The sequence below is a fragment of the Mytilus edulis genome, chromosome 12 (assembly GCF_963676685.1).
Source record: "Mytilus edulis chromosome 12, xbMytEdul2.2, whole genome shotgun sequence".
NCBI classification, from domain to species: domain Eukaryota; kingdom Metazoa; phylum Mollusca; class Bivalvia; order Mytilida; family Mytilidae; genus Mytilus; species Mytilus edulis.
In genome coordinates this window covers 80036361-80050664 of record NC_092355.1, presented here as the reverse complement: position 1 = coordinate 80050664, position 14304 = coordinate 80036361, and the positions used below count along the sequence as shown (strand labels likewise).

The window sequence follows — 14304 nt, the reverse complement described above, 5'->3', positions numbered from 1 at the left end:
TTGGTCCCTAATTAAAAAAAAAACGCGGGACAAAAACCTCCCAAACAATCTCAACCGTCCTTTATTGATAAGGAACGTTGTGCTAACATTTCATAGAGATCCAGGAACTTATAATCAAGATGATGTCTGCGAACCAAAATGTCTTCAGACGCAGAAAACACCATAACATAATACTACTGCAAATAAATTTGCGTTCGTACAAAAAAAATCGCAATAATAAATGCACGCAATAATTTCGAATTTACGGTACGTACTTGGCCACAAACGATTCTGACATGATCTCTGCCAGACAGACATATACACCAAACACTTTTAAAATAAGAAATATTTATTACAAAAATTATTAAATAAAAATTACCTCCCATCCCTTGTACAGCAGTCACATCTGAAGATTCCACTGACATGACAGACTGAAAAATAAGGAATATGCACGGTGAATATACATTTACTCATTTCACTTGTAGAACTATTTTCGGATTTATAAACCCCCAAAAATAATGTATAATACAAATATTTTACATTATACAAAATGTATTTTTCAGGAAATGTAAGGCCCAGAATAATAGAAAGATATGGTTTAAAGTATAAAGGATATTTTTGTATTTGTAAATCCCATTGCAGGTATTTCTTGTCCCCCAAAAAAGTATGCAATGCCACAAGAATATTTAGGTTTAATGGAAACTGTAGTCTTGCTGATAATTTTTGCTATAACAAGTTTTATAGTTTTAACAATAAAAAGCGTAAACCAAAAGAAAAAAACAACGGCTGAAACGAACTTGTATTGCTCACCTTGCCAACACTAAATTTGATTGATTTCTTAATTCAATGATTGATTGACTGATGGCAGCTATCCAAACATTACATTTGATTGAACAGTAACAATTCGAGGATTGTTTGTTAATTATACCAGAGAAAGTCGAAGACAGTCAAGCTGGACATACAATTGTATGTCCTGATTTAAAGATTTGTTGTTAGCAAATATCAAATATCCCATAAAAACCATTTTAAAACAACTTACATGTACACCTTTGATACATTTCTAGTGGAGAGAATAATTTTGTTAACACTTAAATATAAAATATTTAAATCTAATCCATATGTTCTAGATATTACACTGAAAGGAAAGACACAAACTTCGTTCTATCTATCTTCCTCCTGTGTATAGGAGCACAATAATTAATAATATTGATTTCTTATGATATGTATAGCTGGGATCTATGACATTCATTAATAAGAAGAAGTAAACTAGTGTGAATAAAACAATAAAATGTCATTGATTTAGAAAATTATGTAATTAATGATAAATATGTATATACTTATACAAAACTGAATATTTTTAGGAAAATCAGTGGTCCATATACATGAAAAATGGTGTATGTTAGCGTATATAAAAAAACTCAATACTAAAAAAGGACCGGAAAAGATTCTACATGTTATGACCTGCATTTTCAGTTTCAGAGGTATGGAGCAATCACTCGTATGAAGAGTGATAGTCTATTACCTATATGACTTGTTTGTAAATCTTGATGTCAAAGATTGTTTCCTTGTTAGGTTACTAATTTAAATTGTTTTTTGTTAGAACAAAGAATTTTTTTGATAGTGTCAGACTCAATCGCAAAATATGTGAAGCTTGACAATGCTGATGTTTTTGCTTTTGGGGGGCTTCCATAGAAGAAATAACCTATCAATTTAACAAGAACAAGAGGAATATTTATAAAGGTTATAAATGTTTAATTATTCATTGCGGTACCAATGACATTCATATTTTATCTATTGATCAGTTTAAGTCTGCCTATTGTAATTTTATTTCTACTGCTAAGTTGTTGTTTCCTTCTACAAAAATGTTCTAGGGTTATTGCTTTGTGTGGTATTTTTCCTTGTCCTGTCGATTTTTAGGAAACGGGTCAGAAGATTAAGAAAGTTAATATGGCTTTGTTGAATTTATGTTTGAGTTATAAAGTAGAATTCCTTCATTCGTATATAGATATTTTTTGAAATGTGGAAAGCCAAAGGGGGAATTATTTGCTTATAAAGATGGTGGTTTACATCTTAATTGTGAAGGTACAACATGTACAAGACAGATATCTATATATTAAAAAAAAAAAAAAAAAAAAGAGTTGCTCATTCAATTTATATATGTTAACTTGGCATTTGAGATGATTTTCTCGAGTGGAGTTAAAGGATTAGAAATGGTTGAATTTCATGTTTCTGCCATACTTCCTTTTAAATTTTAGTCTATGGTTGATATTATTTCTTCCATACTAAAATTGGTATTACTTGTATTTCATTTTCCTTAATATGTAGTGGTATTAATTATTTTGTTTGGTCATGATGTTGTAATGTTTATTAATATTAATATGTACTAATATTTTTTAATTTTATATTGCAGGTAAGGGACTCTTTTCAGTGAGTATTGTTCACAATGTTGGGTGCTGTTTCTTTTCATATGAGATGTTTTTTTGTATGAAGAAACACGTATGTTCAGGGTTGATATTGTTTCTTCCTCACTTGCTTTAATTGTTAAATTTTTGCTTGATATTATGTCTTGCATGCTAGATTACCAATCTTAAATTGTGTATTGTTTAGATGCTATTTTAAATTAATTTGCCTAATGCTTTGTTCAACACAGGTGTTTGTTTTATTTTTTGGCGGCCGTTGGCTTGGCGGCTAGCTCGTGTGTTTATTCAATCTGTTTGAATGAATATATTTATCATTTCTAATGGCTAGACGCTATATTTGCTCATTAACATTAACTTTACATGTTATATGTGAATGTCAGTGGTATAGTCGAGTGTTTATCCTGTGCTGTGAAATATATTTGTTTGTTTTGTCTTTTATAAAGATAAAGGGAAAAACTATAAAAATATGGTAAAACTCATCATCAAAGGGCAATAACTCTAATTACAAGTCGACTGACGATTTCGACCTATGTAAAACTTAATAGTAGAACTTGTCTTGCTGATTATTTTCGCTATTTGCATTTTTATAATAGGCAAATATATAAAAACAAGAGGCTCCTGAGAGCCTGATATCACTCACATGGCTGTAATTTTAGTTTTAGTCATTTGACTGATTTGTAGATCTTACTTTGCTGAACAATTTTGTCATTTACACTTTCTCCTCATCTATTATAATATTAAAAATAATACAAAACCCGAAACTGTAAAATTTCCTAACTAGAGGCTCTAAAAAGCCTGTGTCGCTCACCTTGGTCTATGTGCATATTCAACAAAGGACACTCTCCAACATAGAAGACGAGAATAGAACTCATGACAAAAATCTCTATTTTGTTGATCTTGTATTACTGATCTTTCAGTTTGTTCTTATTAAAAGATATTGCCTTGCTGATCATTTTTGTGATTTAAAGTGTAAATAATGTATAATGATTTAAATCATATAAGGCATAACAGAAAAAATCTCTCTTTATAAATATCATAGTTTTCATTATGATAGGGAAACAAATTGTCATTTAAGGGCAATGACTCCTATAAGAATGTATCTAATAGTTTTGACGTAATAGGACAATTGGTAAAGCTTATTGTAGGCGCCTACCAACATAGCTGACATGGCTAAAAGTGGAACATAATGGTAAAATGCATTTTTTTCCTTTATATATTTTTTTTTACCGTTATAAAAAGAGCAAGTATGAAATGAGCATAATATGCTAAGAATAATAAACTGATCCTTAAGTTATGAAGAGTTATTGCCCTTAATACTTTTATGTTTTATATTTATTTGGTAAATTTGTGTAATCTTTTACAAAAATCTTACCTGAAACTACTGAGACATATTTAATTAAACTTGTCCTCAATCATAATTAGGGTATCTAGTTAAAAAAAGGATCAGTTTACCTTTTTGCCCGTGTTGACTTATTTGTAGATCTTACTTTGCTGAACAATTTTGCTATTTACAGTGTATCTCTGTCTATTATTAAAAGTCAAAATAATAACCAAAAACTATCGTTAGAATTACCAATTCAGGGGCAACAACCTATCAACAGGTTGTCTGATGTGTCTGAAAGTTTCAGGGCAAATTGTTTATGATATAATGAGCATTTTCATCCCAAGTCAGATTTGCTCTAAATGCTTTGGTTACAGAGATATGAGTCAAAAATGGCATTTTATCTCCACCATGTTCTATTTTTAGACATCCCCTTGTGATATAATTTCAGAGAGATTCATTCACCGTTCCACAAGATGTTGTATTGAAACTAGAAACACGCTTATTCATTACCTCTTTTGGCCCCAAATTCATGAACTGTTAGGAATGTAACCAACAAAATCAATCCCAACCTTCCTTTTGTAGTCATACACTTTGCAACGTGATACCTATATACGACCGCAAAATTTGTTGCTGTCGAAAAACAACTGCAAAATGTCCTGAAAATTACTGATTCAGGTGCATCAACTCAACAACTGGTTGTCTGATGTGTCTGAAAATCTCAGGGAAGATATATGAACATTGTTTCCCATGTCATATTTGCTTTAGTTTCAGCCATGTAAGCTAAAAACTGCATTCTACCCCCATGCTCTATCTTAGCAATATCGGCCATCTTAGTTGATGGACGGGGGCATTAGATATATTTGTTGAACTAAATACCCTACAGATGGTTGAGGCCATGTTTGGTTCAATTCTGCGCAGTAGTTTCAGAGGAGAAGATTTATGAAAAAGTTAATGGACGACGACGGACGCCAAGTAATGAGAAAAGCTCACTTGTCCCTTTTTGGCCAGGAGAGCTAAACAATTACCATTTTTTTGGGACAGTAACAGGGGTTCAAATTAGCAGTCCTTGACCTTCAATTTACGTGTTTGGACCTTCCCAATGGTAGTTAGTTACATAACCCGACAAACTTTCGTATTTTTTCAGGTTAAAAAGTTATAAATGCATTTTGAACAAAAACATATAAAATCAAGAATAAAAATAATCTTGAATTATGCATTTTTACTAAAAGGAAACTTCTATATGTGCTTACATTCTTCACAATTGAATTGATGTTTCGTCAAGTGACAGGTTTTTAAACAAGATCCCGGGAAACTCGAGAATATAAAATCAAAACATAACCAGTAAACGGTAATGAGTCCGTTTTGTTTTGGAGTGATCCCTTCCTAACAAACCTGATGAAACGCAGGATACAGCAGGGGTGATTGATGAAACCGCTTAACGCAGCCCTTGTATAAAAATTTATAATGGATAGAACTTCAATATTATTCAAGATGATAACCAAAAATTACAAAGTTTCCTTAAAATTACCAATTTAGTGGCACCAACCCAATAATGTGCTGTTGGAATCGTCTGCAATTGAATTTTAGGGCTGATAGATATTGACCTATGGAATAGTTTTACCTATCTCAGACTTGCACTCAATGCCTTAGTTTTAAAGATATTAGCCCAAACTGTATTTGACCCTTTATTCTAGTTTTAGCCATGGTGGCCATGTTTGTTGATGGATTAAAGTTTTAAAAACTAGATACCCTTATTATATATAATATAAGGAACATTCAGTTAAAGTTTGAAATTATTTGGCCCATTAGTTTTAGAGGAATAGATTCTTGAATTAATTTACGACAGACAACGACGACGACTATGACAGACGATGATGATGGACGCCAAGTGATGACATAAGCTCACATGGGTCTCGTTGAAATAAAAAGGTAGGAAAATCACTGCATTATATTCCTTCCTTAAATATAGTTGGCCTACTCCACATCGAAGAAACAAACAAAACCAGGAAAACTTAACATTGATAAGACAATGAACCATGAAAATGAGGCCAAGGTCAGATGAACCCTGCGAGACAGACATGTACACCTTACAATCATTACATGCTTTAAATATAGATGACCTTTTGCATATATAGTATCTAAGAAACAAAATAAACCAGAAAAACTTAAGATTGACCAATGAACCATGAAAATGAGGTCATGGTCAGATGATGATTGCCAGACAGACATATACACATAACAATTATTCCATACACCAAATATAGTTGACCAATTGCTAATTGTATTTGAAGAACAGACCAAAACACAAAAAAATTAACTTTAACCACTGAAACATGAAAATGCGGGCAAGGTCAGGTGACACCTGCCAGATGGACATGTACTCCTTACAATAATTTCATACACTAAATATAGTAGACCCAATGCATACAGTATTAGAAAATCATACCAAAACACAAAAACTAAACTATAACGGCTAAAACATGAACATGAGGTCAAGGTCAGATGACACCTGCCAGTTGGACATGGTACACATTACAATCATTTCATACACCAAATATAGTAGACCTATTGCTTATACTATTTGAGATAAGGACTTAACCACGAAAACTTTATCTGGTTCACTGTTCCAAGAAATGAAGTCGAGGTCAAGTGAAAACTATCTGACAGGCATAAGGACCTTGCACTTTTTTTTCAAGAAGTCACTGAACCATGAAAATGAGGTCTAGGACAATGGACATGACAGACGAAATCTTCATAACATAAGGCATCTTTATACAAAGTATGAATGATCCCGGTCTTTTACCTTCTGAAATATTAAGGTTTAAAGAGGTGAACTAACGCCACTACAACCGCCAGATCACTATCCCTATGTCAGGCTTTCTGCGACAGAGTCGCAGGCTCGACACCAACAATACATTTATCATTCTTTTTATGCATTCTAATACAAAATTAACAAATCATTTAATTATCAACGTACTGAACTTCAAAAACTTGCTATCTCATGTTTACTCTGAATGAAATAGACGACATCTGCTCATTTTGTCGATTATTGAAGAAATCACATAACAACAAATTCCTGAATTGTAAAAGGACGATTAAACTTAGTTAAAGGCCGGTAAAGCGTGGAATTAAGCGCCTCAAATATATGATGTTATCCAATCAAAATCGTGATAATAAATAAATTGCATTAGAATTTAAAATTGTTTTTTCAAGACAATAAATAATATTTATTTTTTTAAGATTTCTCTCCTGAAGTATCTTGGTTTTGTGATATTTGATTTCTGAGTTTTATATTTCTTTATCTTTTGTAACTTATTTTCTAATTGATTCAATGTAAGCATATTTAATTTAACACCATATGTACCTGTAAGTATTCCATCACTTTTTCATACTGTCTCCTTTTCCATGTTGCTGCTAGATCATATGGAGTCTCGCCCTGAAATACAGAAAAATCTTTATATAACTTTCTTATGTTAATCATGTTAATAACAAAGACTTTTGTTACACCTATCTTACAATTAGTAAGACCAGTAGCAGCTGAGTGTTTAATTTTACATATGCTATCCATATTATTTTCGTTCATCAAATATTACTCATGAGACAACATTCAGATTATTTTTCACAATTTTCTAAGACTTTAAATAGGCTTTTAACTCTTTTTTTAAGGATATGATTAAATGCTCCGTCTGTCCCCATTTGGTCTTCTTAATTTTCTTTGCAGTTTGAAGAATAATAAATCCATCCTTATATCTACAAAAGGGGTGTGGGATTTGGGGGAATTTCATCCTTAACTATCTTTTCACATTTTTTGGACACATTATTGACAGTTCTTTATATTCTTATATTATTCTCTATTCTTTATATTATTGCATCCACTTATTTTCTATTAATTAATTGTTTGCCTATATCTCTAGAACCCTTCACACCCTCCTATATTTGTATACCCACACCACACCCACCTATATCAGTGTATACCCAACCATACCCTCCATTATCTGTATATACCCAACCATACCCTCCATTATCTGTATACCAACACCACACCTTCCTATATTTGTATACCCCATCCACACCCTCCTATATATGTATAGCCCCATCCATACCCTCGTATATTTGTATAGTTCAACCACACCCTCCTTTATATGTAGACCCCATCCATACACTCCAATATCTGTATACCCATCAACTACCTCCTATATATGTATACCCCATCCACACCCTCCTTTATCTGTATAGCCCCATCAACACCCTCCTTTATCTGTATATCCCATCGACACATTCTTATATATGTATACCCCATCCACACCCTTCAATATCTGTATACCCATCAGCACCCTCCTATATCTGTATACCCCATCCACACCTTCCTATATCTGTATACCCTATCCACACCCTCCTATATCTGTATACCCCATCCACACCCTTCAATATCTGTATACCCATCAGCACCCTCCTATATCTGTATACCCCATCCACACCTTCCTATATCTGTATACCCATCAGCACCCTCCTATATCTGTATACCCCATCCACACCCTCCTATATCTGTATACCCCATCCACACCTTCCTATATCTGTATACCCTATCCACATCCTCCTATATCTGTATACCCCATCAACAAGAATAAGAATAAGAATAAGAATAAGAATTTTATTAGTATAAAATCCAAACAATAGGATTGTTACTAAAATATACAACAAAAACAAACAAACAGACAGTGGCATATTAAATACAAAACGATAGTCATTAAACACTACAAACATGTAGCATTGAAAGAAAAACAAAAACATAGATTATTAGTATTAATTATAATACTATTTTTGACAGCATGCCTCCTCTTTAAAATTATCAATTAAAATATTATGCTTATGTTATAAAACATATGTTATAATATATATAACATTATAATTTGAGCCATCAATTACACAGTTCATATATTGACACATTACACAGTTCATATATTGACAATGATCAATGCCCTCCTATATATGTATACCCTATCCACATCCTCCTATATCTGTATACCCCATCAACAATGATCCCCACCTCCTATATATGTATACCCCATCCATACCTTCCTATATATGTATACCCCTCCACACCCTCCTACATATGTATACCCCTCCACACCCTCCTATACCTGTACCTCATCCACACCCTCCATAAAACTTTTTCATATCTTAAGTTAAGTTTGAATGATCTATTGCAAAAAGAATCCATTGGACCAAACATATCTTATACATCATTTTAGTGATTCATAACTTAAATATTACATACTGGGTATATACTATAAAATATTACCTTAAGTGTGTTAACCAAGGGACTGGCACCTCCTTGTTCTACTAGACATCTTGTGATCTGTAGACGTCCAAACCCAGCAGCTATATGTAAAGCTGTGTATTCATCTCTCTATAATATAACAAAATAACATGTAAATATTAAGGACAATTCTTTGTTATCAATATCAATAATATACAACGTCATATCCTACAACTGACATTTAAACTAGTCTGATAAACTGGACAATGTTGTGAAATAAATATATAAAACAAAATATATATCACATGAATCGGGGGTCAAAACTGAATACAATGACCAGTCACACTTGTATTTATATTCTACATAAACACACAAAATAAACAACATGTTTTTGTGAGATGTCAAAACTTCCATCAAAACTGTTATGTATTTTTTTTTTTTAAGAAATGAATAAAATATTAACATCAATGGATTCATTACAACTCTCTGAGTAAAATGACATCTCACTTTATATAATCCTAACAAGTATTTGTTGAAATAATGATTAAATCTGTCTGAATAACATGTTTCAGAATAATGATCAATTTTTTAAAAAGTTACTTTTTCAAAGAAATATGAAAAAAAGTTACATTTCCTGATTTAGAACGAGGAGACAAATAAAATGAGACCCCACTTTATATGATTCTTACAAATATTTGTTGTCCATTCAACCTGTCTAATTAACAACACAATTTTGTTTAGATTAAGGAATGTGATCAGAGTGAAGTGATAACATACGTCTGTGATATCTGTGTTACAGCGGCTGTTGAGGAGTAATCGAATAATCTCCAGGTGTCCATACTGGGCAGCTAACATTAATGCTGTCACTCCAATAACCTGGAATAATACAACTGATATCAAAACTTGTCTGGTAAACTAGCCAAAATTGTGTAATAAATAAACACAAAATATATATCACATGATTCAGTGGTCAAATTTTCTATCAGAACTGTCATGTAAAAAAAAGTAAAATATTTACAGCAATGGATTCATTACAACTCTCTGGGTAAAATGAGACCCCACTTTATATAATTCTGACAAATATTTGTTGTCCATTAAACCTGTCTTATTAACAACATAATTTTGTGTAGATTAAGGAATGTGATCAGAGTGAAGTGATAACATACGTTTGTGATATCTGTGTTACATTGGCTGTCCAGGAGTAATCGGGTAATCTCCAGGTGTCCTCTCCTGGCAGCCGCCATTAATGCTGTCCGTCCAGCGGTCTGAAATAATACAACTGACATCAAAACTTGTCTGATAAACTGGACAATGTTGTGTAATAAATATAAACAAAATATAAATCAAATGAATCATCAGTCAAAACTGAATAAAATGATCAGTCACACTTTGTATTTATATTGTACATAAACAAATTAAACAACATGTTTTGTTGTGAGATTTAAAAACTTCCATCAGAACTGTCATGTTAAAAATTTCTTTTTTTAAAGAAATTGATAAAATATTTACATCAATGGATTCATTATAATCTCTGAGTTCAATAACATCTCACTTCATATAATTCTAACAAGTATTTGTTGATATAATGATTAAATCTGTCTGATGAACATGATTCAGAATAATGATAATTTTTTTAAAAAGTTACTTTTTGAAAGAAATATGAGAAATAGTTACATTTCCTTATTTAGTTTGAGGAGACAAACAAAATGAGACCCCACTTTATCTGATTCTGACAAATATTTGTAGTCCATTAAACCTGTCTAATTATTAACAACATAATTTTGAATTGATGAAGGAATGTGGTCAAAGTGAAGCAATAACATACATGCGTGATATTTGTGTTACACCCGCTGTAAAACCTTGGTGTAAAAAATGTTCTTGTAAATATTCAAAGTAAGAACTCTCTCAACTATTATTTAAAACGAACAAAAACAATCATTTAAAAAACAAAAATACCTTTATGATTTTTTTTCTCACTAAAACTGTTAAATTAAAAACAGATTTTGAGTTAATAAAGATATATTATTATATTATGTTCTGAAGTAACTTGTAGTTTTTTGTTTTATACTGCTAGTGTACAATCTGTTATGTTCTGACGTAACTTCTTGTTGTGTGTTTTATACTGCTGGTGTACAATCTGTTATTTTCTGAAGTAACTTGTAGTTGTGTGTTATACACTCCTGGTGTACAATCTGTTATGTTCTGAAGTAACTTGTAGTTGTGTGTTTTATACTGCTAGTGTACAATTTGCTATGTTCAGAAGTAACTTGCACTTACATCTAGAAATTGACAATGAGGGTCGGTTGAAAACAAAACATTACGACAAAAGAGATGATTTCAGCTTTCCAATTGTGAACTTTCCATTTCTAAGTAGCAACATTCCAGCAGCACCTGCATACGGGGTATATATCTCCCAATTGATACGATATTCCCGTGCTTGCATTTCCTATCATGATTTTCTTGATAGAGGGTTACTGCTCACAAGGAAGCTATTAAACCAAGAGTTCCAAATGGTGAAGTTGAAATCATCCCTTCGTAAATTTTACGGACGCCATCACGAGTTGGTTGACCGTTATGGAATAACCGTTTCACAAATGATATCGGATATGTTCCTTACGTCGTAATTACAATCCCCTTCCCTTTCATGAATGTGACCTACCGAATAAGACTATTTACCGGATTTGTTATCACATAAGCAACACGACGGGTGCCACATGTAAAGCAGGATCTGCTTACCCTTCCGGAGCACCTGAGATCACCCCTAGTTTTTGGTAGGGTTCGTGTTGTTTATTCTTTAGTTTTCTATGTTGTGTCATGTGTACTATTGTTTTTCTGTTTGTCTTTTTCATTTTCAGCCATGGCGTTCTCAGTTTGTTTTAGATTTATGAGTTTGACTGTCCCTTTGGTATCTTTCGTCCCTCTTTTCTTTGCAGTTGTGTGTTTTATGCTGCTAATGCACAATCTGTTATGTTCTGAAGTAACTTGTAGTTGTGTGTTTTATACTGCAGGTGTACAATCTGTTATGTTCTAAAGTAACTGTTGTTGTGTTTTTTATACTATTGATGTACAATCTGTTCTGAAGTAACTTGCAGTTGTGTATTTTATACTATTTATGTAAAATCTGTTCTGTTCGAAAGTAACTTGCAGTTGTGTGTTTTATACTGCTGGTGTACAATCTCTTATGTTCAGAAGTAACTTGCAGTTGTGTGTTTTATACTGCTTATGTACAATCTGTTATGTTCTGAAGTAACTTGCAGTTGTGTATTTTATACTGATGGTGTACAATCTGTTCAGTTCTAAAGTAACTTGCAGTTGTGTATTTTATACTGCTGGTGTACAATCTGTTCTGTTCTGAAGTAATGTGTAGTCGTGTGTTCTATACTGCTGGTGTACAATCTGTTATGTTTGAAGTTATTTGTAGTTGTGTGTTCTATACTGCTGGTGTACAATCTGTTTTGTTATGAAGTAACTTTGGGTTGTGTGTTTTATACTGCTAATGTACAATCTGTTCTGTTCTGAAGTAACTTTTAGTTGAATGTTTTAGACTGCTAATGTACACTCTGTTATGTTCTGAAGTAACTTTTAGGTGTGTGTTGCATACTGCTAATATACAATCTGTTCTAATGTAACTTGTGGTTGTGTGTTTTATACTGCTTATGTACAATCTATTATGTTCTGATGTAACTTGTGGTTGTGTGTTTTATACTGCTTATGTACAATCTATTATGTTATGAAGTAACTTGTAGTTGTGTGTTGCATACTGCTAATATTTAATCTGTTTTGTTCTAATGTAACTTGTAGTTGTGTGTTTTATACTGCTGGTGTACAACCTGTTATGTTATGAAGTAACTTGTGGTTGTGTGTTTTATACTGCTTGTATACAACCTGTTATGTTCTGAAGTAACTTGTAGTTGTGTGTTTTATACTGCTTATAAACAAGCTGTGATGTTATGAAGTAACTTGTAGTTGTGTGTTTTATACTGCTGGTGTACAACCTGTTATGTTCTGAAGTAATATGTGGTTGTGGTTGTTATTTGAAGTAACTTCCAGTTGTGTGTTTTATATGAGTTATGAACAATATTCAATACTTTGAAGTAACTTGTAATTTTACACTGTTTTACTGTGCTTTATTTTTAAGTAACATAAGACGACGTATCTTAAAATGATTTTTCTATGAAGTATTAAATTAAGGTCGTTTTGAATGTGACTATTTTACTTACATCTTGATAATCAATGTCTGAACCATTCTGTAGGCTTAGTTTTAAGGCTTCTATATTTCCAGTACTAGCAGCTGTAATAAGTTTCTGTAAGTAAAACATAGAAATTACATTTAATAGATTGTAATGAATGTCCTTACTGTTAAATCAGGTAATCATTATGTATTCTTCTGTTTAGCAATGACTACATAAATCAGTAGTATCCTTCCTTCATATAACATTCAGACAGAGATCAATACCTAAAATAGCATGTAATTGTTAGAATATATGCATCTTCTATTATCAAGATAAACAAAAATAACCTAAGTAGAAGATAAAACAATTAAGTGTAACCCGTGTAATGAGTAGAAGATAAGTCAATTAATTGTCACTCGTATTATGAGTAGAAGATAAGACGATCAAGTGTCACCCATGGTATGAGTAGAAGATAAGACGATTACGTGTCACCCTTGTAATGAGTAAAAGATAAGACAAGCAATGGAATCAGTATAGGTAGTTTTGTAGTTCAAATAGAATTCTACTAGTTTTTTTTTTCAAATTATTACATACATGTATCTAATTGTACAATAATGTGGAACAAAACTACAAATGACAAGGGGACTATTAAGTAAATCTTACCTTATTCCAATCCTCCATTATAGCCTTAAAATAGAAAAGAAAAATTATATTCAATATATACTGTTGAGTTTTCATTGAGGTATTATTGTTACTGCCAAATGAAGATACATGATCATTCTGGGATGTAAAATACTGACCTAATATTTCAGATTCTAATTTCATTCAAATAATTAATAATAGCATTGAAACAGTCATTTATCTCAACTTTTCTGCACTATTTGAAGTTAATGAACTGAACTGAACTCAAAGCCTTGAAGATCTGATCACTTACCTAAATGAGGTACTTATGTATATGTATTCTACAAACAGGGTATGACTCTTTCCACAGACAGGACCTATATAACGTAGTGGATGTAGTTAGAAGTTGTGTATTCTACATACAGGGTGTGACTCTTTCCACAGACAGGACCTATATAACGTAGTGGATGTAGTTAGAAGTTGTGTATTCTACATACAGGGTGTCACTCTTTCCACAGACAGGACCTA

At 32.2% G+C, this 14304-nt stretch overlaps 1 protein-coding gene and 1 long non-coding RNA gene across 2 annotated transcripts; both read right to left on the bottom strand.

Moving 5' to 3' along the window:
* Positions 1 to 357: 357 nt before the first annotated feature.
* LOC139497237 (uncharacterized) lies at positions 358 to 9133 on the bottom strand. Its single transcript, XR_011657729.1, has 3 exons — positions 9026 to 9133; positions 7088 to 7159; positions 358 to 410 (listed from the first exon to the last, which is right to left on the bottom strand). It is a non-coding gene; the product is annotated as an uncharacterized lncRNA (long non-coding RNA).
* Positions 9134 to 9501: 368 nt separating this feature from the next.
* On the bottom strand, positions 9502 to 13841 carry LOC139497869 (ankyrin repeat domain-containing protein 39-like). The gene is made up of 5 exons (XM_071286109.1): positions 13819 to 13841; positions 13204 to 13287; positions 10150 to 10248; positions 9761 to 9859; positions 9502 to 9537 (listed from the first exon to the last, which is right to left on the bottom strand). Exons 1-5 carry the CDS (start codon positions 13834 to 13836, stop codon positions 9502 to 9504), a joined length of 336 nt encoding a protein of 111 aa, XP_071142210.1. The 5' UTR covers positions 13837 to 13841.
* Positions 13842 to 14304: the final 463 nt, after the last annotated feature.

Bases quoted from the DNA above. Each gene is read 5' to 3' on its own strand.
- LOC139497869 (XM_071286109.1), bottom strand. The intron at 10,249-13,203 runs GTAAGTAAAATA...GTATTATTTCAG, and splicing joins CAGACATTGATTATCAAGAT to ACCGCTGGACGGACAGCATT. The intron at 9,538-9,760 runs GTATGTTATCAC...CATGTTATTCAG, and splicing joins GTAACACAGATATCACAGAC to ACAGATTTAATCATTATTTC.